General features: G+C 51.5%; 12 protein-coding genes across 12 annotated transcripts; 7 read left to right on the top strand and 5 right to left on the bottom strand.

Moving 5' to 3' along the window:
• Positions 1-454: 454 nt before the first annotated feature.
• Positions 455-1,423, bottom strand: BO94DRAFT_524702 (uncharacterized protein). The gene is made up of 2 exons (XM_025610284.1): positions 1,350-1,423; positions 455-1,282 (listed from the first exon to the last, which is right to left on the bottom strand). Exons 1-2 carry the CDS (start codon positions 1,350-1,352, stop codon positions 788-790), a joined length of 498 nt encoding a protein of 165 aa, XP_025463539.1. The 5' UTR covers positions 1,353-1,423; the 3' UTR covers positions 455-787.
• Positions 1,424-1,599: 176 nt separating this feature from the next.
• On the top strand, positions 1,600-2,271 carry BO94DRAFT_475142 (uncharacterized protein; the record flags this gene model as incomplete). Its single annotated transcript, XM_025608548.1, has 2 exons — positions 1,600-2,053; positions 2,114-2,271. The coding sequence occupies 2 exons, from the start codon at positions 1,600-1,602 to the stop codon at positions 2,269-2,271; spliced, it is 612 nt and encodes a 203-aa protein (XP_025463538.1).
• A 2,005-nt stretch (positions 2,272-4,276) lies between these two features.
• BO94DRAFT_474964 (cyclic nucleotide-binding domain protein) lies at positions 4,277-7,098 on the top strand (the record flags this gene model as incomplete). The annotated part of the gene is made up of 2 exons (XM_025608542.1): positions 4,277-6,706; positions 6,754-7,098. The coding sequence occupies 2 exons, from the start codon at positions 4,277-4,279 to the stop codon at positions 7,096-7,098; spliced, it is 2,775 nt and encodes a 924-aa protein (XP_025463537.1).
• Positions 7,099-7,895: 797 nt separating this feature from the next.
• Positions 7,896-10,470, top strand: BO94DRAFT_627489 (Zn(II)2Cys6 transcription factor domain-containing protein). Its single transcript, XM_025617426.1, has 2 exons — positions 7,896-9,039; positions 9,099-10,470. Exons 1-2 carry the CDS (start codon positions 8,386-8,388, stop codon positions 10,341-10,343), a joined length of 1,899 nt encoding a protein of 632 aa, XP_025463536.1. The 5' UTR covers positions 7,896-8,385; the 3' UTR covers positions 10,344-10,470.
• A 439-nt stretch (positions 10,471-10,909) lies between these two features.
• Positions 10,910-13,820, bottom strand: slx4. Its single transcript, XM_025612570.1, has 2 exons — positions 12,957-13,820; positions 10,910-12,907 (listed from the first exon to the last, which is right to left on the bottom strand). Exons 1-2 carry the CDS (start codon positions 13,767-13,769, stop codon positions 11,174-11,176), a joined length of 2,547 nt encoding a protein of 848 aa, XP_025463535.1. The 5' UTR covers positions 13,770-13,820; the 3' UTR covers positions 10,910-11,173.
• A 260-nt stretch (positions 13,821-14,080) lies between these two features.
• BO94DRAFT_524689 (EKC/KEOPS complex subunit CGI121/TPRKB) lies at positions 14,081-15,248 on the bottom strand. Its single transcript, XM_025610283.1, has 3 exons — positions 14,972-15,248; positions 14,794-14,916; positions 14,081-14,738 (listed from the first exon to the last, which is right to left on the bottom strand). Exons 1-3 carry the CDS (start codon positions 15,131-15,133, stop codon positions 14,424-14,426), a joined length of 600 nt encoding a protein of 199 aa, XP_025463534.1. The 5' UTR covers positions 15,134-15,248; the 3' UTR covers positions 14,081-14,423.
• A 197-nt stretch (positions 15,249-15,445) lies between these two features.
• On the top strand, positions 15,446-16,851 carry BO94DRAFT_500276 (Bax Inhibitor family protein). The gene is made up of 2 exons (XM_025609410.1): positions 15,446-15,975; positions 16,043-16,851. The coding sequence occupies exons 1-2, from the start codon at positions 15,455-15,457 to the stop codon at positions 16,524-16,526; spliced, it is 1,005 nt and encodes a 334-aa protein (XP_025463533.1). The 5' UTR covers positions 15,446-15,454; the 3' UTR covers positions 16,527-16,851.
• Positions 16,852-17,021: 170 nt separating this feature from the next.
• Positions 17,022-18,580, bottom strand: BO94DRAFT_607293 (alpha-amylase; the record flags this gene model as incomplete). The annotated part of the gene is made up of 2 exons (XM_025616537.1): positions 17,022-17,627; positions 17,684-18,580. 2 exons carry the CDS (start codon positions 18,578-18,580, stop codon positions 17,022-17,024), a joined length of 1,503 nt encoding a protein of 500 aa, XP_025463532.1.
• Positions 18,581-20,460: 1,880 nt separating this feature from the next.
• Positions 20,461-21,311, bottom strand: BO94DRAFT_559775 (uncharacterized protein; the record flags this gene model as incomplete). The annotated part of the gene is made up of 2 exons (XM_025614098.1): positions 20,461-21,220; positions 21,280-21,311. The coding sequence occupies 2 exons, from the start codon at positions 21,309-21,311 to the stop codon at positions 20,461-20,463; spliced, it is 792 nt and encodes a 263-aa protein (XP_025463531.1).
• A 1,173-nt stretch (positions 21,312-22,484) lies between these two features.
• BO94DRAFT_549765 (RBM8 family RNA-binding protein) lies at positions 22,485-23,096 on the top strand (the record flags this gene model as incomplete). The annotated part of the gene is made up of 2 exons (XM_025613462.1): positions 22,485-22,733; positions 22,866-23,096. 2 exons carry the CDS (start codon positions 22,485-22,487, stop codon positions 23,094-23,096), a joined length of 480 nt encoding a protein of 159 aa, XP_025463530.1.
• A 217-nt stretch (positions 23,097-23,313) lies between these two features.
• Positions 23,314-23,738, top strand: BO94DRAFT_233497 (uncharacterized protein). The gene has a single exon (XM_025606314.1). It carries the CDS (start codon positions 23,431-23,433, stop codon positions 23,650-23,652), a length of 222 nt encoding a protein of 73 aa, XP_025463529.1. The 5' UTR covers positions 23,314-23,430; the 3' UTR covers positions 23,653-23,738.
• Positions 23,739-24,431: 693 nt separating this feature from the next.
• On the top strand, positions 24,432-26,282 carry BO94DRAFT_524679 (putative glycosyl hydrolase; the record flags this gene model as incomplete). The annotated part of the gene is made up of 1 exon (XM_025610282.1): positions 24,432-26,282. The coding sequence occupies one exon, from the start codon at positions 24,432-24,434 to the stop codon at positions 26,280-26,282; it is 1,851 nt and encodes a 616-aa protein (XP_025463528.1).
• Positions 26,283-26,685: the final 403 nt, after the last annotated feature.

Below are 26,685 nucleotides of genomic sequence, written 5' to 3'. Positions count from 1 at the left end.
GAGCGACGCTGAGGGACTAGGTCGAGCTTCTGCCGGACTGTTGACATTGGCTTGTTTTCCACCGCCTGTTGCTCCGAGCAACCACCGCGTGTGTCGATAACGTAAATAGGCCGTGCCCGTCACGTCATCTTCCTCAATCGCGGCTGAGACTCGGCGAGACATGTCAGTATGCACGGCAATCAGCTGATAGTACCACGCACCATTGTTTCCTGATTGGTCGACTGTTTGTTGCAGTTATTGAAATGGTTGGATACATGATTCATAGATCAATGCTTTCCTTGCTTTTTGTCTGTGGTGTGTAGTACTCTGTACTCCGTAGTACATACTACTGCAAAGCCCCGATAAAAAGCCAGGGTCAACGTTATCGAGTTCAATCAATGTACCTAGCTCGTCTTATAAGTTTGTCTCATTGGCTCCACCACAACGAGCCACGACAAGACGAAATATTTATCTAACACGGAGCCGTTACACATCAAATTGTCGACATTTTTTTGGCAGGGTACCCTGAATTGAGATAACAGACCACGTGGGTTCCATTATGCAGTGTCATCTCACAAGAAAACAGGATCACCAACAATGCTAAAGTTTCGTATGTCCCTATCCGATGATTCCTACCAGCTTCATATCCATCCTATGCCCATCCACAATATCGTAAGGTCTTCTCACAATACTATCCATAAGAATTCTAAAAACGCCGCCTATTCGTGCCTCATATCAACCATGCGCCAGTCCATGAAAGCCTTGCTGAACTCCACGTCGAAAGAAAGATAACGGGATAAAGATGTGACTAGATGCCTCGACTGAGATCTTCTTCCTCATCATCCAAGCTCGGGACGATGACGTCCCATCCGGGATCATCCAGTTCGAGATCAATCATTTCGTCTCCCTTCTCAGTCTCCTCAGATTCACCCCTGGCCTTCCGGAACCTGAAAGCGATCGGTTGTCCGTTCCTAATCTCGGCCCCTTGCAGAGTAAGAGCGCCGGTACCTTTCTTTGCAGCTCCTCGTTTAGGGGCGTCATCATTATCGAACGCCGACACCTCAACCTCCAGTCTTGTCCAGCCCTTCTCCAAATCATTTTTATCTACCGGAACACCAAGTTCAATATCGGACGAGTCTTCCGGGATTATATCACCGTTGATATCCTGGAGACCGCGGGATTGGAGGGCACTGAGGAGTGATTCCTTTGTGGTGGCGATCGTCTCCGACGGCGGGAGCATCAGAAGCACGGTGGTTTTGTGCTTCTTGAACAAAAGAGTCCAACTCAGAGGGTCGGGAAGAGACTATCGACACATACCAGATTAGCAAATTGCCAGACCCAAGCTTAATCAAAATAGTCACAATAGTTACCATGATGTAGACTCTGAGTATTGTTGTATGGGTTGTTGATCAGTGAGCTTTGGCGGGTCCTCGGAGCTTTTCGAAGGGACGGAAGTCGGCGTACCGCTCAGGTCTTCCGACTTCACGCCAGCGATTTTATGCTCCCCGGAGAAGCTGACCATCACCATCACCACCGACATCACTGCCAACTTTCGCGATTGCGCAATCCACAACAATCGTATCCAATAGTCAGCGGCCTCAATTGCAAGCAATTCTCGCCATGGACGACCAAGACCCTTCAAACAAATATAATGAGCACTCGCTCTCATACAAGATCATCTATTGGGACAAATTCTTCGAATCCGACGCGCCCCCTAGACTTGGGATGGGCATTAGAAAACGTGTCAACTATGTTACCCTGTCTGCATTCTCCGCCGGTCTGGGTGTCGGGTACGCTCATGGTAGCAAGATGTTGGCCTACCGGTTTCGTGCCGAAAACGCGCATCGCTTCCCCGAGACGCCGCAGGCGTGGTTCCAGTACCATAAGACGAAGAATTACACGTCGCTTATCGGGGGTATCAAGGAGGGCTTTAGAATGGGAGCCAAGCTAGGTACTGGTGCTTTATTGTTCTGTCTCTTCGAGGAGACGGTGGATTATGCCCGACACGACCAGAGGGATTTCCTATCCACGGTGACTGCCGGGCTGTCGTTTTCTGGCATCTACAGTCTGCTGGGTATGTTTTGCATTGGTTCTTTGGTTTGGGGGCATGGGCTAAGAAATATGTGTTCTTTAGGTCGACATGATGTTTACACGGCAGCTCGGACGGCGAAGCTGGGTCTGAAACTGAGCTTGGCTTATGGGTTGATGCAAGACGCTCTTGCATACGCCAAGGGCAATCGTCCTGCCTACGTTGATTTCATCATGGGGAGTCGCCGGTCAAAGACTGAATGAGAGCCTCGGAATCTGCATAACTACTTTTCTCTGGATATCTTCGCCCATTGATTGCTGTGGTTATGGTCTCGCTTCGCTCGGGTGCAAGCTCCAATACCTAGCCATCTTCATTTGGATAGGTGCAACCGAGATCTCTGCAAGTCTCTATTGAGGTAAGTACTTGCTTTCCTGGATCCGATAGGATATATGCTGATGGGGGGAATGCCAGCATTTCTAGGGTGGTTGCACATCCTGCTTCTTTATCTCTACTCTCCACTATACACATAAGGGGCCTCCAACTCCCACGCTCGTCCCGTGCTACTTGAACCAAAGAGGTAAAACCCTGGATCGACCAGAAAGCCGGGTGGCGTTCTTATACCTGGATTGCCGACAGGCAACAAATGCGCCGGTAGAATGCAAGGCGACGGCGCCCGGTAATGAGTGAAAGGAGTTGATTGGAATATCCTGGGATGAAGATTATGGAAGGACGGAAGGGGGCACGTTCGACTCCTTTTTTCTCAATATTCCCTGGGACTGTTGATATGAAGGCACAGACTACCTAGTCACGTTCATCCCTGAATGTGGAAGGAATCCATGGAATGATGAAACGGAACAACCACATCGCTGTCCTAATGTAGTACTCTTCCGTGTGCCCCCGTCACCTGACTGTCCAACTTACTTCCCAAAGCGGCCCCGGGTACTTTGCATGCGCACGAATCCTGCCCCCGAGGATGGTCCGGTAGGCAGTAGACCTGGTATCATGGCAGGGAAAGTGCTGAGGAAGTTTGAAGGGACCATCGACACTGTTGAGGGAGGATTGCATGGTCCCCCATGCAGGTGAACAGGCGATACAGATCTGCCCTGGGGACGGGCAGGTCCTGCAAACAATTCCATTGGGCTGGCAGAGATCGTCCGTCTCCTCAGGCTTGCATTACTCTTGTTGTTCTTTTTGATTTTTCGGCGACTCAGGCTGAAGAGGACTGACTAGTAATGCGTCCGTCGTACTAGATCGTACTAGTCAGTTGGACTGGGGGGGCACACTTTCCCCACCCACAGATTATTGAGACCTGTCACTGCCCAAGAGACACAAGACCACCAACCAACCCAGCTTTTGTACTCCGTAGTATTCCTCTGCCTAATAATTGGGTGAAAAAAAAGGGAACCTTCGAAAAAGCATTGGCCTCGAGCTCATGGCTATCCATTCTCCCTGCCGGGTTTAATTTACAGACCGGTGTTTCGGTTGGGTCGTGCTCCCCACCATCCATTCCATCCGCACAGCGTTCCCGCCATAATGGACGGGAATCGATTTATTCGACGAGGGGGGGGAAAGAGGGTAGATCGACCTCTTGTATTCAGTCATCATTGATCCCATACAGATGGGATGTCCTTGAATGTCTGTGGGCAATCTGACAATTTGACTCACTGCCGAGCAAAGGAGAGGCCCCGACCGAACTCTGGAGACTGTGAGAGGCTCCGATCGAATCGTCATTGACTTTGGGCTTTGGAGCAGCCGGAGCGGCGGTGGAGCAGCAGCGCGTTATTTGACGTTTGGTGATCCCCGCTTTGAAGGGCTGCTGGGCGGCTGCACCACTGCACCAGACCTTCTGGTCCGCCGGCTAGACTGAACCACTAGCTCCTCCCAAGCAGCATGCTCGTCCGCCTTTCTCCAGAATTATTATTATGATTTTATTATTATTATTGCCGTTGCTGCTTCGCATCATTACCGCTCTTTGCTCGCCCCTCTGGCGCCGTGTTATTGTCGCATAGAAGCTATTCAGCTGCCCTCGCCCACTCTCAGCTCCTCCTCCTCCTACTCCCACCCCTCCCCGCACTGTCGTCCTCAGCAAAGATGCCTTTTTGAGAGCTTCCTTTCCCCCGTGATCTCATTCTCGTCGACGTCATCGGTCCATTGATTGCTTAGCACGCTGGCCATCAACTACATGCTGGCCCTCTCGAGTCTCCTCACCAATTTCCTCCGCTCGTGTTCTCGCCTGCCTTTCGTGGAAGGTCTCACAACCGGCCCATCATGCGGCGCCATGGCAGAACTAGTGGTGGCTCGACCAAGGCCGTCCACCCCATCTCAGACACCGCATCGCTGTTACATTCCTTTGATTCGCTCACGAATCCCAATCGTCCCGTACGACCGTCGCCCTTGACCTCGTCTAATATCCAGGCCCTCCCGCTGGACCTGGTCGATCGATTACGCTCCTTTCCTTTGTTCCAATCTACCCCCGAATCCTTCTTGATCGATGTCGGCCAGCACCTCCGCCCACAGCTCCATGCGCCCAATGACTATATCTTGACGGAGGGGGACGAGGCCAAAGCCATTTACTGGTTGGTCCGGGGTGCCGTGTCTGTGACCTCTCGCGATGGCGAAAGTATATACGCGGAACTCGAACCGGGGGCGTTCTTTGGCGAAATTGGTGTGCTCATGGATCGCCCGCGGACGGCAACCATCATCGCCCGCACCCGATGCTTGCTTGTCGTCTTAACCAAGGAGGACTTTCGGAGTATCCTCCCTCGCTTCCCTGATGTGGAGCGGGCAATCAGAGACGAGGCTCAAGAGCGGCTGATGATCCTGGAGAAGAAGAAAAAGGAGACCTCCGCGCCGCCAGTGGATCTCGTGAGTCCAGCGAGAAAGGGGTCGAAAAGACTGCGGGACGCATGCTCCGGTGACCTGAGTCTCGTAGATCAGGACGGCAGAAGCTTGAAGTCCGTCAATAAGAAGCGAAAGTCCCCAAGTCCTGGATTGGCTGATGGATCCTCCAGTGCGTTGGCGAACGGACTGGTAAATGTCCGTCTATTACTCAAGGAGCTGCCGCTATTCGCCGGCCTGCCGCCGGATATCCTCCATTTCCTAGGTCTGAATGCGCAACCACGGTCTTACCCGCCATTCACCGACATCATCAAACAAGATTCCCAGGGTCGGGAGATTTACTTCATTGTTCGCGGTGAAGTTGAAGTCCTGTCGGAGAGAACGCAAATGCAGCACGCGCATTCCCTACCGAACACGATAGAGCATCCCAGCTTTGAAGTGAAGGCGCGCCTGAAACAAGGGCAATATTTTGGTGAGGTCGTGAGTCTCTCGCTTGCACCGCGCAGAACCGCCACTGTGCGATCCATCAGTGCGGTGGAATGTTTGATGATCAGCGGTGAGGTTCTAGTAGAATTCTGGGAGAGGTGTCCTCCGAAAGTTCGCGGACAGGTGGAAAGAACTGCCAAGGAGCGCCTCCAATCAGCGTCCGATGGCGATGTTGTGATGTCAGAAGCGGGAAGCGCTGAGCAACCAGCAAGCGAGCTAAGTGTCGATGACAATTTCAAGATTAGGGCCGCTCGCAGACAGTCCATGCCGCTTCTGACCCTAACTGAAACGGAATTGGACAGCACTCCGAAAGTCAACGGGGTAGATGAACCAAGTGTATTGCGGCCTTCCGATCCGGATCCTTTCCTCAGCGTGGGCTTGGATAAAGTCCGACTTCGAAGCCGGCGCAGTTCTGTGGCCCCGTTGACACCGGAGGAGGTTGCTGGAGAGCAACAGAGGTCGTCGCCTCCATCAGAGCCTAGATCCACCAGTTCGTCCTTTCTCACGCTGCCCGGAGCCGGCGAGTTCTCGGCACCCTCGGAGATACTCCGTGAACCGCGTCGTGATAACCACGGCTTACTTCCCGACAGGGTGCTTCTGGTTATTTTCCAGCACCTCGAGCTCCACGATCTTCTTCGCCTCAGGGCAGTCTCGATGCACTGGTCGGAAATCCTCAGCAAGTCAACGGAGTTACTTCATGACCTGAACCTGAGCTCATATAACCGATGCGTCACCGACGACGTGTTGGTGAAGATCATTTGCCCGTTTGTGGGCAGCAGACCGCGTTACATTGACATAAGCAATTGTTTCCACATCACAGACGAGGGGTTCAGCAAACTGGTTACGACGTGTGGCCGTAACGTTGTTGGGTGGAAAATGAAGAGTGTCTGGGATGTCACAGCATCTGCTATCCTCGATATGGCTAGCAAAGCCAACGGTCTTCAGGAGGTTGATCTCAGCAATTGTCGGAAAGTCGGAGATACGCTCCTAGCTCGAATTGTCGGCTGGGTCGCGCCTGGCCAGCATAAGTCGAACGACGAGACAGGCAAGACGAGCAAGGCGTCCATGAAGCCTACTAGGCAGACCGCAGCCGGGACCGTTTTTGGCTGCCCCGAGCTAAAGAAGTTGACCCTGTCTTACTGCAAGCACGTTACGGACCGGTCAATGCACCATATCGCGTCTCACGCCGCCTCGAGAATCGAGCAGATGGACCTCACCCGTTGCACCACCATCACCGACCATGGATTTCAATACTGGGGCAATGCCCAGTTCACCAATCTTCGGAAACTGTGTTTAGCGGATTGCACATATTTGACTGATAATGCCATAGTCCATCTTACAAACGCCGCAAAGCAGCTGCAGGAATTGGATTTGGTAAGGAAATGAACCCACTGGATGACAGACTCACTGACTGTTGACAGTCATTTTGCTGCGCTCTCTCTGACACCGCCACAGAGGTGCTCGCGCTGCAATGCTCCCAATTGACCTATCTCAATATGTCCTTCTGTGGCTCTGCCATATCTGACCCCTCTCTGCGCAGCATTGGCCTGCATCTTTTACATCTCAACCGCCTTTCAGTCCGGGGATGTGTTCGAGTCACCGGCGCCGGAGTCGAGGCGGTTGCAGACGGTTGTAATCAACTCATGTCCTTCGACGTCAGTCAGTGCAAAAATCTTCACCCTTGGCTCGAAGCCGGGGGTCCTCGCAAATACGGAAAGAGAATCTCCTTCGAGACCGTTGCGCTGAACGGACGAGTCTTCCGCTGATCCACTGCGGCGCGCCTTATCAAAAGCTCCACGAGCTCAACATCCCTATGGAATGGCCCCCATGAACGGGCGGTCATAAAGCCCTATCTGCGGAAATCTATTGTCTAATGTCCGAAACAATCATTGACCTCTCACTCCCTCTTATCCTCCACCCTTTATCCGCTGTCACATTTCTTCTTACTTTCGTTGGAACGGCCTTGGGATCGGATCCTGTGGAGTCGTGTTTTCGCCGGGAGGACTTTCCAGACTCACGACTGATAATCGTCATGGGTCTAGCTGCATTGCACTGACATCTGGAGCACATTTACCTCAGGCTGGCTTCTTAGGTTTCCTCTTTTGGTTGGGATGGTATTTCATGATTACTTTCCTGGTTATAACGGACTCGGGCATGGGAGGAGTTGATCTCTGATCGCAGAGCATATATATGGAAGCATAGGGTGTATGAGAGGCTGGCTCGGTAATACTCATCTTGCATGTTGGAGCTGATGATGGTTCCCAACTTCCTGTACCTTAGAGTTCCTTTTCCCCCTTTTCCCTTTTCGTCCTCTCCGCCAGCCCATTCAGTGCCTCTTTGAAAGCCCTCACTCAGTCCCCTATACCTTTGCTTTGAAGAGGGGAGGGGAGGGCTTGCGTATTCGAATAGAACGAGCTTTCTCCGTGCCAGTATGGACTGCAAAATGACAGATCCTTTTGTCCCCTCGCAATCTTTCGTTCTTTAACTTGTTTTCTCGGAGGATGCGTTTCTTTGTTTGTTTGTTTTTTTTTTTTTTTTTTTTTTTTTTCTTTTCTTTTCTAATGTCCTTGTTATCGGAGATTGTCGCCCGGAACAGAGGGACCTGATAATGGGATGATGCTGAAAGAGAATGCTGGACGAGAAGGGGTTGGTGAAAGGGCAGTGCAATGAGAATAACGGAGGAATGCGACAAAGACACCACTGGGGGTTGAGACACCTGCCGATGGGCTCCTGGCGGTCTCAGGCCAGGCCGGGCATTGTACGGAAGGTGCCCTTTGTTGGCTGGAGTTTGTCGCCTTCCCCTGGGCGTGACGCACCTTTCATGCCAACAAAGTTCTCTGTCGGTAAATGCCCTTTACTGTTCGACAAGTGCCTTGTTCGGTCGGGTGGGAGTGATGGTCTGGTCTACAAGGATAAATAGAGGGTCTTTCCCTGGAGATGCCTACATCTTCCTGACAGCACTGTCATTGCTAGTGGCATCTTTCATTCAATTCACTCCTACTATCACTTGGTAAGGTCTTGCTTGAGCGTTCCTTCAAGAGTAACTTACCGGCATGTCCAGTGAAATGACCGCAAAGAGAACGTCTGACCAAGCTGGCCTTGGGGACGAAGCGAAACGGGCCCCCAAGCGGGCAGCGAAAGTGGCGACCCCCATTCACGAGGAAGATGGCAACCCTGACATCCCCGACTTCCCACACCCGGATGCTGTGGCTGGGGGCACTCCGACAGACGATCCGGTCTCCTTTGACGAGAACGTCTGGGGGGGCATATTGAGACAGCATGATCTTATGGACGAGCCCGAAGGCTGGTCCCTGCGAGACGCCATACTTGAATGCCCCGAGAAGGAATTGCGTCAACTCTTTGGCAACAACTGTAATGCTGTGGACATCGTAAGGGCAATACTTCCGCCTGAAATCGATCCCTCCACGGACCCTGCAGCGGGTGAAGGCGCACCGGGGGTTGAGGGTGCGGGAACAGATGCATATGGGGAAGAGGGGCCTGGAGAGGACCCAAATCGCGAAGACGATGAAGAAACCGCAGCCAACACCAAGAAGAAACGGGGTCGCCCTAAGCTCAAGGGCTCCAAGGGCGCCAGGAGAGTCGGCCGTCCAAGGCATTCCCCCAATTGCTATACAGAACAGGTGCGCGCGAAATACCGTCAGAAGAGCAAGTCGAATCGAACGCACAATGCCTGTGACCGTTGCAAGGTAAGTGGCCTTTGAGACGCCGATATTGGATGGGGAACTGACTCTCTCTTTTGAAATAGGCCCGGAGGGGGACTTGCGACAAAAAGTCCGAGCGCTGCAACGCATGTGAAGTAGTCAATCAGGCATGTGTGATGACCGATCCCAATACACTCGAGACTTGGCCTCGTGGAGCCTGCCGGAAATTCTTTCGACGGATTTTGGTCCTGATCAAGCAGATGAATCAAATCCAAGATGCATACGATGGATCGCGAAGCAAGGTGCAGATGCTCGAAAAACGACTCATAGAACTTGATCATACTTCACCGGCTTACTATCCGGGGACCCCCGTCCAGAACCATCCCCTTTCAGCGTCTCGCCGCCATTACAGGGCTGTCCCTCGAAGCCCTTATCCCACGATGCAGCATAGTGGCCCCTTCAATTACGTCTCAGCACCACCCGCCCCCCAGGATATACCGCAGCCGCACCAGTGGGACCACTACAGATTTACCAATATTGCGCCGCAGCAGCCGCAGCCCGCTGGCTATAATCCACAACAAGAACAAAGCCCTGGCCAGCGAGCAACCCAGCGTGACCCGAGCTCTTCAAGCCGGAACTCCCGGTCTATCCCATCTCAGCCGCCGCAACCGCGACGACAGCCACAGCCACAGCAGCAGCAACAACCACAACCACCACCACCACAGCAAGGTCAATCTCCATCCCAATACCCTAACCACCGTCGGTCCTCATCCCAAGCCACCAGCGCTGGCATCGACTTCAATGAACTTGCGATGAATTCCATCGCCGCACCAAACTTCATGCCCATGAACAGCGGCACCGCACCACATATGTTCTTCCCGCCCTCGCTGTACCCAACACCGGGGATTTCGCTTGGACCCTATGACCCCCTGGTCTCGTCTCAGAATGATATAGATCAATTAATTGGTTACTCTCATCTCCATCCAGGGGATAGCTTTGAATCCTATACGAATTTCGAAGTACCTGGTGTCGACAGTGCGTTCGACCCAAATCCTATGCCAGCTATACAGGGCGGCACGACAGCACCGACTCCCAGGTATCCGAACGGATCTACCAGTCAACACTCTAATCATGGCGCAGTATCCAGGCTCCCGACAGTATATCGAGTCAATGATGCTGACGATGTCGATAATGCTGACGATGTCGATAATGCTGACGATGTCGATAATGCTGACGATGTCGATAATGCTGACGATGTCAATGAGGAGATCAAATGTGAACCTGCTGACGATGGGTTGGTGCTTGTAGATGCAGAACAAGCCATACCTGATGGATCGGGTGGCGAATAGAGAGATGTTGCTTTTTTTTGCTCTGTATAATTCAGAATGGGGTCTTTTCCAATTCAGACTTGGATGGTTGGATTTGGAGTGGTTGTATCTCAATTAACATGTTTTGTCTTACCCCTTTTTTCTTCATTTTTTCTTTTTTCATACTCTATCTATTCCTCGATCCTAGGCTATATATTCTAGTTATAGTTGTTGTTCCTGTTGATACTATATATTATAATCTAATGACGATGGAAAGCTGCGGATAACCTGATAGTATGCGAAACTGGTTTAGTAGTTATATATTGTTTTGTTCTGTTTTTGTTTTCTTCTCTCAAGAAAAGTTATGTTGATTGTTACTAATTGTTAATGCTGGTGTTATTTGACTGATTGTTTGCATTGGATTGAGTTTGAAATCTAATGAAAGGGCAAGCCTTGTGTATATACCCTCCCCCTTTTGTCGGCGGCTTCTCTTGAGACCAAAGAGAAGAAAAAAAAAAACCAAAAAGGGTTCAGAAAAATAGAAGAAAGGTTTTCTTACTTATCTTCGTATATTCCGTACCGTGTCTTTTCAAAAAAGTATTCTTATAGGATTGTTAGAAGTAGAAAGTTGTGGGGTATACAAGAAGCCAAATAAGTACCGTACAAACGGAAGAAGTCCAGAATAACCCAACCACCAACCACCAAGCCCTAAGCCGGCCGAGATCAACTCCAAATCAAACTACTAGTACACTAGCACCATACCCCCCTTCCCTTCCTATTCATCGTTTTATTTTATACCCAACACAATAACTGATATCCAAAGAATAAGATGCTATGTTTGCTTCGTACTCAATGTAGAGATGGCCGGCATCTTATTTTGAATCGTCCTTTTTCTTGGGTCGATAGCAGCAACAAATACCTTTGCTTTCGCACCATCTTCGTACGAAGCCGGCGCCGACTTCGCGGTCCTCGTTGATGAGGCTCAAGCCCTCTGTGTTTAACCATGTCGTGAATTCTTCGAGTGGGATTGGGTCGTACATGAGGATTTTCTCGTGCCAGGTGGGTCCGGGTCGGGGGGCTGTTAATCGGGGCTGTGCGCGGATGGCTTTGGTGATTTGGTCGGAGAGGTTTGGGAGAGGGTTGTTTTCTGTTGACGTTGTGGTGATGTGTGTGGAATTGGTTCTGGAGGTGAGGCGGCTGGGACTGGATGGTAGGTGGGAGGTGGGGAGAGAGGGCTTGGGTATTGTGGTGGTGTGTTGGAGGAGTCGGTTCTGAAGGCGGCTAGGGGAGGGGACTGCTTCGTCTTCTGAGTCTTCGATTTCTTCTACGTCTGCGAATGAATATTTTGGTGTCTTGCTGGGAGTTTGTGTAGGTTTTGGTTTTGGGGTGTTGCTCAGTGACGTTGAAGGTGGAAGGGAAGTGGTTTTCTTGCTATTGACGGCCATTGCTGAGGGAGCATCTTCTGTTATCGTTGACGGCGTGCGGGATTGAGCTTTGCCCCTTGAGTTTGTATTGGTTTTCCGTGCGGTGTTTTTTCCTGTTGTTCTATGGTTTGGTTTCGACGGTGAAGGAACGGCTTCCGACACTTTATCAGCAGGCGGGTGTTGCTGGGGATTCTCATCGTTTGGTTGCGAGCTTATGCCGTTCTTCGCCTCCCAGCATTTTTGGAGCAGTTCGATCATCCTTTTCCGGCCCTTGATCGGCTTGAACCCGTATTTGGCAATCTGCTTCGATAGCTGGGCATCTGTGAAGTCGCTATACTGTGGCATCCGAGGGCGGGGCTTTGGTGCTTGCGAAGTAGTGTTTTCAGTACTCTTATTCCCTGTCTGTGTGGGCTGAGTAGGTAAAGTAGACGGTTCATCGCACACGGTCGAAGTAGCTTCTGGCTCGCCGATATCCTTCTGGATAGGGTTGCTGGGGCTGCCATTACATTCAGTCGCAGTATCTGTTCTGTCTTTGCTGAGGTGTTCGCCCAAAGCGACAGGGTCGGATCTATCAGGTGAATCCAACAAGTCCACGACTTCCACCTGCATTAGTGAGCCGTCGACATCACGAGATGCAACGGACCATAAGTTTCCTGAGCCTGTGAAACGCGATACCGCAGATGAGGTTCCCTTGCTCAACCCCTGGTAGGGACGGCCATTGACTTCCGACATCATACTCTGTTCTGACTCATGAATTGCTGCCTGCAACTCTCGTATTGTTATAGGAGAGTCCTCCCGCTCCAGCTGGCTGCATGTTCCAAATATAAGCTCCTGGTCTTCAAGGGACTTGGCGGCTTCTTCAGGAGAGAGTACCACGAATTCGGGTCCACGGGACTTCGAGCTTTGTTGGCCCTTTTTCTTGGACCTTGAACCCCTGGGCTTTGTTGTCGAATTACCTTCAACGGTTGTAGTTCCTTCGTCCACAATATCCGAGCTTTCTGCAGATTCGTTGAGATACTTCGCTGTCACGCGGGCAGTGAGTGTGGTAAATTTAGTGGCACGCTTCTTTGGTTTCTTCTGCGCAGCTGATGTTGGATTATGAGGCTCATTCCCTGTGTTGTTCTTTCCATCGATGTTGATAGCGCTTTGCTTAGGAGCAGGATATACTCCAGGATCAACTAGCTGCTCAGAGTGAGTATTGGCCCAATCCTGAAAGCATCACGAGTCATACCTCTATTCGCCTCCGTTTTGTTGGCCCGCCATCCTCGGAAGCCACATAGTCGCTTGCAGGAGCAGTAGCCCCATTGAAGCCATATTCAGAGAGCAAGTTACCGAAACCACTCCCATTGTCATCCGACCCTGGCCTGCCATCCAACTCAATGATCTGCTTGGTCTTATTTTGTGTGGGCGTCCAGTCCAGTCTCCTCGCCATTGCTTGTTCTAGCTGTAGGCCATCGTCATCCCATTCGAGCGCTTCGGTAGCCTTCGGTGCTGAGGAAGCCCGCGGCGTTGATGGGCAATTATCCTGCTCTTTGGCTCCCTTGGGCTGTGAACTGCCTGCCTTCGCAATCCTTCCTGAAATAGTTCTGTTTGCCGGTGTCGAGCGCTTCGTTGTCGTTTCGCGTTTCTTCGGGGCGCCTGTTGTTGACTTTTTCGAAGCGTCCTTTTTCTTGCCCGCGACAATAGGCTCCGACTCCCCAGGAGCTTTCGTCAGCTCTTTCCTCGGTCTACCCCTTCGCTTCGGTTTCTCTGCGACAGGTTCTCCGTCGATCGCTAGCACAGCTGACTCATCATTGGTCGAGGTATTAGGCGTCTTGTTGACTTTCTTCTGGTATGGTCCATCGACCTGTTTTTTGATCTTGAAAAATCTGGAGTGCGTCGGAGGCTGAAACAGCTCCGATGGAGACTGTAGCGGTGTCGTGGAGGTGTCAATCGGAGACAGCCCGAATAGCTTCTCGGGATTGTACGCAGGTGGTGCTGGCGTACGAACAGGATTGTGCTCCGGCGAGGAGGAAAGGATTAGGACCTCCGTGGTGATGGCCATGGTGGCGAATCGCAACGAAAATCCAGGCGATTAGCAGGTCGACATTAGCGCATTCTGTCCCTGGTCATGCAGTGCGCTAAGAAAGGCCCCCTGCACTAGTGAGCCATGGTGCTATGCATGCCCCCGGACGATGGCTAGACTAAGTCGCGACGATGCGGAGAGATTCGCCGGGCCTTGGCAAAGTTGCAGAATTGCCGCTTTGGGAAATACACCGCGGTGGGCAGGGCAACCGCCCGCATTTCATCATATCTCTCAACATTAGTCCTGGAAGCTATCTACGTTTCCTTGAAGCTGTACGGTTAGGAGACTTTCGGTAAGGTGAGCGTTTTGATGGCGGATTGGGTGAGGTAAATAAACAGAGGCCATAGTTCAGTGCTCTGCACGAACTATATCTATGGTGACCTTGACTCTCTATATACATGAGATCACGATTTCTATATGTGTCCTGCTTAGGTGCGTCTGACCACGGGATTTCGTCCGCCCATAAGATGCCCTCTTAGAAAGGGGTTGGTCCGGTACTCAAGACTGCAGTATTGACGATCGGGTAGAGCAGACATCCTGCAACTGTAGTCGGCCTGCTTTCCAGGGAACCGAGCATCCAAGGCAGCAAGCTCGGGGGGTGAGAGGTGGCTTCCAGATCTAAACTTCTCTTGTTCAAGTCGCTCCACGCAGGGCAATTGCTCCCAAGACAGATAGTTCTAGCCTTCGCATGCCGCTATCGTGCGTGCCGTTTGCTTGGTTCGGCGGCGCAGTATTCAGCGCTCCCAACTTGTAGGCCTTCTTGATCTTTGCAATATCGGAAATCGTCGACAGCGTTTCATCGTCAAATGGCACGGGAGATCCCTCGACATGTTCTCCGAGGTGGGCTGCTACCGATTCGTGAGTAATCTCTGGCGTCACAGAAACCTTGACTACCAGCAGGTCTTTGGTCGCATCAGTGATGCCGAACTTGCGGAAAGACTCAGCGATCTATATGTGGTCAGCATAGCTCATGACCTCAGACATTAGCTGCGTGTAGACGTACGTTCGTCGCAGGGCTTAGCGAAAAGACAATCTCGGAGTGCACATTCCGAGACTTGAGGCGCCCGTTCATGAAATCATTGACTGCTCTGAAGACTGCAGAGAGAAGATGGGTTCTGGACAGGACCTGCGGCGTTGTTAGACACACCAACTGCTCAGCTGCGAAGGATTTGATCCCATACCGTACTTGCATCGATGAATGCATACTCGAAATCAGCATTGGCCGACATCAGCTGCTGGCGAAGGTAGGGAGCATTCTGCACATCCCGATATAGAGCGACGTGCACGGGCATCGAAGGAGGCAGATGCGCCAGGTGAATGGTGTCGAGTAAAGGCGGAGACATGGTGGTAGACGGCACGATGGCAAGACAATTCCGGGAGAACTGACGAGAAGGGATTAGAAGAGCGTACGGGAGTGTAGATTGGATGACAATTGCAGGGTGGCCGTGCAAGTCCGTTAAGTCCTAAATCCCCCCTCCCCCGCCAACTTATCGCCGAGGGCGGTGATGCTGACTCATTGGGCGCAGCTCCCACGTGACTTCACTTCTCGAACGTTCGGGCGACCGTAGCAGCCAGCGGTGGCTGACTGATATCATTCTTAAGCCGTCCTTCCGCCGCCCTCCAGCTCTCCTCATCTCCATCAACCTCACTTCATCCTCACCGTCATGGCGTTCTTCATGCGACGCCCGTTCGCCGTTCCGACGGCGCTCCGGCAAATCTCCAAACCCGCTAACAGCGCTCGTTTTATCCACAACACGCCCTTCAAGCCGTCTCAGCCCAAGCCTACCGGTCCCGTCTCCATCTTCGCAAAGTCCCGTCAGACCTTCCAGAATGCTTTCCGCCGCACCTACATGCAGCCTTCCTACAATGTCCAGGGTGGCAACCTCACTCAGAAACTGCTCTACGGAGCCACCATCGTCGGTGGTACTATCCTCGCAACGAACCTGATCTTCAACCGCGAAACCAGAGAAGATGGCGGCATGCCCCCGTTTGAGCGCAGCTTCCTGAACGAGACGTTCTTGCACACTGGACTTGGTGTTGGTATCATCGGTATCGCTGCTCGGGCTCTGCACATGAATGGATGGTCTTACCGCTTGATGGCTGCCAGCCCCTGGGCTGTTATTGGTCTCGGTCTGGTTGCCAGCGTTGGCACCATGTATGGCACTTTGTACACTTCTCCTGACAAGTAAGTACTTGCGCCTGCCCTCGTCTTCAATTCAATGTAAGGACGAAGTTACTGACTTCTGAATTAGCTACGTTGTGAAGTACGGTCTTTGGACAGCTTTCAACATCACCCAAGCCGCACTCCTGTCTCCTCTCATGTTCATGAACCCGGCTATCCTTGCTCGTGCCGGTCTCTACACCGTTGGAATGATGGGTTCGATCGCTTTCGTCGGTGCCACCGCTAAGCAGGAGAAGTACATGTACCTGGGTGCTCCTCTGCTCGCTGGTGTGACTATCGTTGCTCTCTCCGGTTTCGCTCCTCTCGTCCTCCCCGCCACTGCTACCCGCGCTCTGATGTGGTCCGAGAAGATCTGGCTGTACGGTGGTCTCGCCGTCTTCGGTGGTTTCACCCTCTACGACGTCCAGAAGATCCTTCACCACGCCCGCATGGCCGAGAGAGGCCTGGTCCGCAAGGACGTTGTCAACGAGGCCATCAGCCTTGAGCTGGACTTCATTAACATCTTCGTCCGTATGGTCCAGATTCTGGGCATGCGCAACAACAACCGCCGCTAAACGCATTTTGCATTCATGCATCTTGGACAGCCCCGGTCTAGCACCAGGGCATACAAGTGCATGAACCCCTCTCAATACCCGGATATGCACGATCTCGAACACGATGATAATCTGAAACAAAGTGGTGCTTTTGTTTTTTGAGAAAACCGTTTGTATTAGTATTTCTGCATGGTTTCCACCAAATAATTTAGCCTGTTTATGGGAAGATGAAAGGCACCCATCAGCTACTCTAGCTCTCCGCGCCGATAGCCAGTGAGTCAGCCACGCAGCTCCCGACGATAACTACAGAAATCCGATGGAATTTCTGTATGTTAATTCTCTAGAGGTGGATACTAATTAATCTCCGCTCTTGAATCCATCATTATGACATACTTGAATTTTCGTAGATGCTCAACATGTCCTTACCTACCCGTATATCTCTAGCTACAGTATATCATCATAACCATAATCATATTATTTACTAGTCTTTATATCCAACCGAAGTGCACTCCCACTTCATACAACCCCCCAACCCACCAGCCACATCCCCAAAACATACCACCACCACCATACCATCAACCCACCCTTACTTCCCCCAGAAACATCCCCATTTACCCCAACATTCCTCACATCAAACCCACAAACCCCACTCCCCTCCATCATCTCCACAGGAAACAACACTCTCGGTTCCCCCCTCTCCATATCCAACCACACCTCCCCCCTCTCATTAACCGTATAATTCCCACACGTTACCACCTCCATAACTACAACACCGGGTTGATACCCATTCACTAAGCGCACTGTGTACTTTCCGCTTTTCGTTCCCTGGGTTGACAACATCATCACCACTTTTCCCTTCCGGAAGCCCATCTCGCTAGAGCCACGGTAGATAGGGACAGACTGTGTCGCCAGGTAACTGGGATCAACTTGGTGGACGTGTTTGCGGAGCCGGTTGAGCGTGCGGATGTGTTGATATAGTGGGGTGGATGTGTCATAGGATGAGAGCCACAAGGCTTCGCGGTTTAGGGGGTCGTAGGCCCCATTTAGGTGTTGTTCTTGGCCTTGGTAGATCATGGGGATTCCGTCGGAGAGGAGGGTGTAGGTCAGGAGGTTTTTGGCGAGCTAGATTGTATTGTATTAGGTGGTGTTTGGAGGAAAGGGGATGGGGGGAGGCTTACGTTCATGTCGGGGACTAGACTGGCGAAGCGTGCGACGTCGTGGTTCTCGGAGAAGCTCGTTAAGGTCGTGACGTTGGGACAGGAGTGTTTCATGACTTGGATGAGGTTGGGAAGCGTGGATGTGTTTCCGCGCGTGAAGGCGTCTAGGAGCGCAAAGTAGACTGGGTAGTTGGGAACACTGGGCAGGTAGTGGGCTTGATAGTCGCAGATAGTGTCGACAGACTGGTCGTAGACTTCGCCGGTGATGAAGGAGTTGTTTGCGGCCTTTTGGAAGATGGGAAGGAAGCTGGGGGTGACGTGTTTGGCAGCGTCGAGGCGGAGTCCGTCGATGGAGTAGTTGGCCATGATCTCTTGGATCCAGGTGTTGAGGATTTTTTGGACGGAGGGATCTTCGGTCTTGAGGTCGGGGAGCGCAACGATATCGTCGCCGGTCCAGCAGGCCTGCGCCAGTGGGTAGTTGTTGTAGTCGGTGATGGGACAGTAGGGGTGGTAGTACTTGGAGTCGTTGAAAGGAGTGAAAATGGAGTAGTCAATGCTGGTACTGAGATCAGAGCCGTTGGTTATGTATGCCATGTTGTTAATGACGGTGTCCATCATGAGATACATGTCGCGATCGTGAAGCGCCTTGCTCAAGTCGAGGAGATCTTGTTTGGTTCCGAAATGCGGATTCAGCGAGTATAGATCCTCTGGCCAATAGCCATGGTAGGCTTCGCCATAGGAGACCCTTCCTTCGATGTTCTTGACGATAGGGGATATCATGACTGCATCGAATCCCATTCCTTCAATGTAGTCGAGTTGCTTAATCATGCCTCGCCATGTTCCCCCGCAGTATAGCCCGTCTGTGGTGTTGCAAGGAGAAGTGGTTAATCCATCGGTGCGCGCAAATCGGTCGGTCATGGTCTGGTAGATCGACCGTGTGGCCCAGGCGTCGGTGGTTGCTGCCAATGCTGGAGCGAAAGTTGAGAGGATGCAGAGCCATCGTAGAAACCACGGAGAGAGCGGCATACTATCAGTGGTGTCCGTCCTGAAAATGAGAGCAGATCGAAGAAGTCAGCCGCTGGGGTACTTGCAAGTCTGGTCTTCACTGGCTTGTCATAGGCAAATAGTGAGTTTTATGGTTAAACGAGTGAGCGACTCCAAGAATGATCGGTGGCCAATTTTACCGACTCTTGCAAATGAGTGACTATATTGGAGTGAAGTAATCTTTTGTTGTGTACAAATATGATGTTAAACGAGGGGCGTGGAGTTGAACAATTAGATGCTAATGCATCTTAAAGAGCGAAAGCCAAATGATAAGGGCAGGTTCGGCTCACAGCACAATCCAGCATAATGTGAACTTGAGTCAGAAGGAAAAAGCAAGAAGGAAAAGCGTCATGGAGCACTCAAGCCCTGGGCAGCAGTGTGCATTTGAATGACACTGACAGGAGCTACATGCAGTGGCTGGATGGGAGGTTTTCACGGGGAAATGGATCGGGGCCCATTGTCAAGGGGAAGCTAGCTCGCATTGTACATATGTAGCAGTAGGGCCCTGAGGACTTGACCTGCTGTAGCCAACTACCCCTTACCCATGGAGCAGGTGGTGATGCATCTGTTCCATGGAAACGAATTCTCGACAGCCAGCACATTAATTCAGATAATTGTGCTATAAGCTGGCTGACACCTTCATTTATCGACCACATGCAAGCCAATACCGCAGCAGCAGACTACACACATGACGCAATATCCTGCGGGGAAGAGGGCAGTCCAGGAACAAGTTCTATTAGTTGGTGTCAGGGCATGTGTAATTGCAGCACGTTAGCCACCCCTGTCGCATGCAAGGGTTACCCCGGCGGTAGAGAAATATCTATCTACTTAGAGAAAGCGGTCTTGCAGCCAGGACATTGCGCGGTTGGTTGCATTCAATATGGTTCTCGGTCCAGGCCCAGACTTATTCTCTGTTGAAGGTGAATGCATTCATCTTTGCTGGGATTCTCGAGGCAGACAGTGCTGTCATTCAGGCGCGATAATTTGTTATTTTGAAAGAAGAATCTCTTCATCAGGTACCCAAGATGTGGAAAGCAAGGAGATTGCACAACCTCCTATCTTGCCTAGAACATCCAGAATAGTTGGGAGTTAAGGAACAAGTACCTGGCCACTCAAGATTAGCAACAGAGTTCTTCCACTGAAGAGTTATATATGGGACCAGAGATAATCTCACCTGTGTGCCATCAAATTTCTTGAACTCAAAGAACCAGTCTCGAGTTTGGGACTATTGAGATTGGCAGTGTAACCTAGTTGCATGCCGTGAGAGACCATGCCAGGGGAAGGGAGGCCTCACCGCCAAGAAGAACTCTATTCATGTCTGCCTGCATTTGCTGTCACACCAAATGCCTGTCCAACACACACATAAACCCGTCGCAGCACAGGCACGTCTCTCCACATAAAATACTGATCAATCTACTTTGACCTCGACTTGTGATGAAGGTTTGCTCGTTGAATTAAGTTATCAGTTTATCTCATCTTATTTACATCACCCGATATCCCCTGACATGACCTCGTATCCCATGACTTCGTATCTGATGTAGTAGAAACTTGAGCCGAACGCTAGAATGCTTACACTTATTGCGATCTCGCCGAATTCTCCTGCCACCGGAAAGAGACTGTTAACCGAGCACCAAATACCTGCTCCCTGTACCGTTTGCTACCAATAATTCCAGTATCTTGCTGATCTTAGAAACAGAATCGCGATCTTGTATTATGGACGCTTCCAGTCTGGGTTCTGATAGCCTCCGAATACCTTAAAAGTACTGTGGAGGCGTGAACGGCGATGAGCTGTAGATAAAAGCGAGAAGATGAACCTCGTATGCGTGATTGATCCTCTCGATTTTCTCCTCGTCATTGACGGTGACCATGTATTCAGACGATACAGGGTTCTTCCGTCGCTCATGATTGGCCTTTTCAAGCTGTGCCTTGATGTCCTTTTTGGTCTGGCGCACATCTAAACCTCCCACGCGGGGAGTAAACATCATGTTCGCCATATGGCAATAGCTGTCTGGTGTGATCTGCTTGAAAGTCTTTAGGATCAATGCCACAGTCTTCCAGCGCCGGCATCTCTCCTCAGGCAAGCGGATCTGAAGAGTCTTGTCGGGCCAACGACACTCGAACAGATCGTTGAACAGACGGCTATATGGAGGATCAGGAAAGTATCCATTGAACTTTTCCTTCAGAATCATCTTGTTGCCTCTCACGGCACATGCTGAACGACGAATTCTTAGAGAAAGAAGCAGCGAGTGATCCGGAAGCCCTTCGAGGTTCAAGAAGTGAACGTTTGCGGCCTTGATTATCAGACCGACAGAGTATGCGATCTTAGGCCTCGAAGGATCAAAGACGCATTCATTCAATGTCATTGTATTTCCGACCACATCGAAGGCAACATCGAGCTGCGCATTTGGCTGATGCAACTCGCGGACTTGATCGGGCTCCGAGCCAGACAACACGGCTTCAATTTTTGGAAAAGGCTTAGGGGGACGAAGGTGACAGAAGCATTGGGGGTCATCGCTACCAAGGCAATGATCGGGTCAGAGAATTGTCTTTGGGGATGAACTTGGAGGGCTCACCATGGCAGGTTCGAGATTGACTTGCCACTCATCGTGGCGAAGTCTGTCTCTCACATCAAAAACAAGACACTTGTTTTAAAACAGTCAGAGTTTAGGGTGACGTTTATCTCAATACTGAGTCGATAGCTTGCCTGTCTTCGTAGAGATGAGAGAGAGAGAGAAAGAGAGAAGACTGTGGGGATCGAAGATGGGATCAAGTCAGGACCGTGTTTATCACTGGCACCCCGGTGACTGACATCCATTCACTGACATTACTTCCCAATAAAGGATCCCACATTTAGCTAGTATAAGTGGTGTCATGAAGGTTGTATTCTTGTTTTTGTTAATACCTAGTTGCTCAGTGTGATCTCAGAGCATCCTCGGCACACTGTTTTCACCTGGTAGGGGCCCTTCAAGGCCAAGGGTAGCAGTCTATGCGATAGGAAATAAACACTTCATATAGCGTATTGGGTATCTCATGATCATTTTTATTCTTAGAATCCATAAAGATCAAAGCCCTCACATCTTCCTGATAGAAGTTGGAATAGATCCTATCTGTTCTAGGATCTGGTGGGTGTTGTATATATTACAAGTACGTGCGGCGCAAGAAGCTTCTGTTACAAAAGACACCCAATGCCATTGATGCCAACATCCCTGAATAGTGAAATTGCAATGAGTTCTGGCGTAAAGGATATGAACATCGAAATCTACAACTTGATGAATGATGAGAAAGTTCCTGAGTATTATACATAGTCCCATACTCAGTCCCGAGCTTATACCCATGCTGCTACTCTCCAAGCTATCTATAGGTATTGGATGGCAAGGAAACAAACGTCAGTGCATGATGAAGTATAATCCTACACAACCACTGGCCTTGTTTCACGCCAAAAACACCCACGTACATTGTGCGTGATCTGTGAAGTTTCGGGCTAGAAACCAGCAAATTTCTCTGCTAACATAATTGCCTGATTGCAATATCCTTTCATCATACTCTTTGTATATTTACCTCCTGTTTTGGTGTCATTGACAAGATGGTAGCAACTGACCCAACATTCGTCGTTGGATATCACTCGATTACATAAGCACACCGCAAGCTTCGCGAAGATCCATCGCATTGCAGAGGTTGGCCATTGAACAGCCTCCTTAGTCCAATATCCTCACCTTACCCACCTACCCTCGAGCTATCGATTCCATTCAGCCGCAAATTCTCTGTTTCGCTTGCCACCATGTCCGCAGAAATGGAAGTCGACCCTCCAGTGGCGCAGGAAGAGGTTCCCGCGCAGTCGGGCAACAGTACCTCTGATCCGAGAACAGACGCGGGAGCTGTTGCAGTGCGCAGTATCGAGGGATGGATCATCATCGCGACCAATATCCATGAAGAGGCGTCCGAGGAGGATGTGACGGATCTTTTTGCTGAATATGGAGAGATCAAGAACTTCAACCTGAACCTTGATCGCCGAACGGGTTATGTCAAGGTAGGCAGGCATCCTCTACACCCTCATCTTCTGCGTGATTCGCCCTACTTTTCTGCTGGCCTTATCCCAATTCCTTAGCCCAAGCACTCTATTCTCTAAATGAAGATGAAGTTCTAATTCGGTCTTGATCAGGGTTACGCGTTGATCGAGTACTCTACCCTCCCCGAAGCCACAGAAGCCATCAAAGCCTTGAACGGGTCCAAATTGCTGGACCAGACAATCCAGGTCGACTACGCATTTGTTCGGCCGCCTCCATCAAACAAGGGAAAGAATGCTGGACAAAGAGGGGTCCGTGGTGGACGGGGTCGCAGCAGAAGCCGCGAGAGGAGTCGCAGCCCTGGCGCCGAAGAAGCGAGAGAGTAGGCGTATTAATGGCAGAGAGGAATCGTCTTCTGTTCGCTCTATGACCTTGGCAGGCACCTTTATCTTTTCTTGTCTTTCCTCATCGCCTCTAGCGTTTTGATCTTGCTTTCGCGTTTGCCCTCGAGGACTGCACGGTTGTTGAACCGTCAAGATATTCACCCCGGCTCGATATGCGCGCAAGTCGGTCTCAATTGGTATGGGTACTATAGGCAGCAGTGGCTACAGCCGGCAATGTCTCCTACGATGTGTGTATGCTCATTGTCTGATGAGGGCACCACTGGGCTAGCAGTGAGAGGAGATACTTGCCGGCGTCGTAATTAAATAGCGATATGGTATGTGCCGCCTGACATTCTATGCGCCGCAGGCTGTCGTTTCTTTCGTTCATCTCCCGTCTATTCTTCTGATTGTCGATCTCCTTCTGTCCACCCCCCTCCTGGGTTCTGTTTCGTCTCGTGGCTTCCTCAAGTGCCCCTCACTGACTTGGCTGCAGAAGAGAACCGCTCGCATGATATATCAAGCTAGGATATCCCAAAATGTCTACTATTTCCGAGCTTAATCCGGGTGCAACCGGCCGAATATGAGTCTTATGTGGCTGGCGATATACTTGTAGCGTCTCCTTTTTACCTGCCTGACCCTCCGTCAAACCGCGCATACTGAGCCCTTCAGCCTGGCACTCAAATCCCCTGACCCTTTATCCACCTAGATCCGTAGAGTGACCCCGGTCACGGTCATTGGTCATCCGATTCCTGGGGTGCAGACAATATATGAGGGTCGGCGGGGAAGCGATCATAAGATCGTGGGGCTGGGCATTCGTCGGGCATGGGATCCAGGCAACGGGGGCGCGTGATAGGATACCAAGAACGAGAGTCGGCGACGATCGAGAGCCGAACAACGAGAGGAGGACAGCAGCTGAGGCTGGCAAGGGTCATCCGGCCTGCTGGGCAGGGCAGGATTAGTTAAGCCCGGGGGTGGGTGGCTCTTGCCCTCCCCCGCAACGGCCGAACTTAAAACTTATCGGTCGACGTCAAAGGGCTCTTCGTTCCTAGTTCCCTGAATCCTTCCTTCCCCCCTCATCGCCCCTCGCTCTTGCCCCGGACTGGGGAGCATTGGCTGCTGAAATATGCCTCATTCGATCCCGACGGTCGATTGGATGTAGGTCGTTTTCTCTGCTCGCTCATCCCCACGTCCTGCTCGAGTTCTGCGGGTGTAAAGTACTACTATTCTTACCTCGCTAGACATTCTCGTTGCTTATCGGCTCTCCGCCCTTTGTTCCCAGTACCACGAGACCATTCGCTCATCTGGATTTCGGGGAGATACAATTAGAAAGACACCAAGATGCGTGCATTACGTGCCATTCATAGATTTTTCTACCTGACTGTGGCCTTGTCTGAGACCAATGCGCTGGCGTTGCGGTCGCAGGACGTCCTTGCGCCGTTGTCTCCCAACTCGCAGGTTCCACTGGAGGACTCAATCGCACCATCGGAGCAGCTACCCCTTCCTGCTCCGGGCGAGCCTGACGAACCCATCGGGTCCATTGCCCGCACCTATGAGGATTTGCTGGACGCCCTCAATGTGATGCAGGATAGCTACTTCGAACTTTGGCAAGGCACTTGGCCAACTAGTATCGATTGGACTGCTGCCGTGCTAGGTACTCAGGTCTCCGCCACTCTCTCCTCGCTGTCCTCCACTGCGGGAGATGTGCTGCCGGATTCTCTTTCACCGGATGCTGGAAGGGATCTCAAACAGCCGGCACTCATCAAAGAGTATGCGTCGGGATTCGAGAATCTCATCAACCATTATTTTGACCAAACATCGGCATTCTACTATGGTGAAGATTCCTTTGCTGTAAGAAACCAGGCGTTTGATGATATGCTGTGGGTTGTGCTGGGCTGGTTGGAGAACATTAAGTTCCAAGTGTTGCACACCGACCTGCATTACGATGATCCGTCCTCGCCCAACGGCACAGCGAAGCTGCGCTGGCATGGAACCCAGTTTCAATCCCCGGCGGCTCATCGAGCACGTGTGTTCTACGGGCTTGCATCCGGGGGCTGGGACGTGTCTCTCTGTGGTGGCGGGATGATCTGGAGCCCTTACCTGACGCCTTACAAGAATGCCATCACCAATGAGCTGTACATCTCAGCTAGCGTCGGGATGTATCTTTACTTCCCCGGAGACGGCATCAATTCCCCCTTCATGGAAACCGCCGTGGACGATGAGAACTGGTCCGACGGATATCCCCACGATCCTGCTCATTTGCAGGCCGCCATTGAGGGGTATTCGTGGCTGAATGCGTCGAACATGACTGGTGCCGATGGTCTCTATGCAGACGGCTTCCACATCAACGGGTGGAAGAGTGCTGATGATCCTGGCACGGGCAAGTGCGATGTTTTAAACACCATGGTATATACATACAACCAGGGAGTGATCCTTAGCGGGCTAAGGGGACTTTGGTTAGCTACTGCTGTGCAGCAGTATCTCTCTGACGGGCACCGCTTGGTCAACAATGTGATGCTGGCTACGGGATGGCCTGGCAAGAATAGTCAGCAGTGGGCAGGGCTTGGCCGTGGAGGTGTCTTGGAAGATGCATGCGACTCTTCCGGGGACTGCTCCCAGAATGGGCAGACCTTCAAAGGGATATTCTTCCACCACCTCGCCGAGTTCTGCCGAGATATCCGGCCGCAGGAACTGCGTTTCCTGGCCAGCGCGAACCGGACAGCTGACGGAGAAGACGGCTGGGAGTATGTATACGAGTGGCACCAAGCACGATGCCGAGCATACCGCCCCTGGATTGAGCACAACGCCAATGCGGCTCTCTTAACCAAGAATGACGATGGCAAGATCGGAACGTGGTGGGGAAACAACACCGCCACCGCCGTGAGCCCTCTGCCGCAGGGGGCTATCGACTATCAAAACTATGGGGCGCAAGCTGAGGGCTCGGAGCCGTTGATGGGACTTCTCCGCAGCCGTGGCTCTAAGAATCCAAGCGATGAGGCGATGGGACCTGGGTCCCAGAGAAAGCCGCAGCGCGGGGGAGCTGCATCCAAGTGGTCGGGCTTCACTGGATCGGACGATGAGGCGAAAGACCCCAACGATCGCGGCCGCGGGCGCACTGTCGAGACACAGTCAGGAGGTGTAGCGGTGCTGCGGGCATTGTACCAGTGGAAGACGACGGCGTCTCTTGCATGACGGGGTCATTGGATCGTCTGCTTAGGTCATCCTGTATAAATGGGTTGATTGTATGTTAGGAGTTGAGGAATACCACACATAGGAATTGGCGTTTGCAAGCATGATTACCTTTGTCATCTGTAGGGCGCGGCAGCTGTACAGACGTACATACCCACCTGCATCCTGCTGGATCAGCAGGGCAAAGTCGAACCGGTGAAATTAGGCCATCCCAGTACTCCGTCCTCGGTATCATCACGGAAGAAACCCCCGCAGCCCGGTAGGGAGACGACGACATCATCGCACATGGCAGGATCACCAGATTTATCTCGGCTAGCATGATGTTGACCCAACTTACATTCACTTGGGTAACCAGTAGAGAATCCCGGAAATATTATAAATTTTCTAAGTAGTTCAATTCATTTAA

Source organism: Aspergillus sclerotioniger (genome assembly GCF_003184525.1).
Source record: "Aspergillus sclerotioniger CBS 115572 chromosome Unknown BO94scaffold_31, whole genome shotgun sequence".
Taxonomy (NCBI): Eukaryota; Fungi; Ascomycota; class Eurotiomycetes; order Eurotiales; family Aspergillaceae; genus Aspergillus; species Aspergillus sclerotioniger.
The sequence above is the reverse complement of the archived record's forward strand: the minus strand, read 5'-3'. Positions and strand labels throughout refer to the sequence as shown.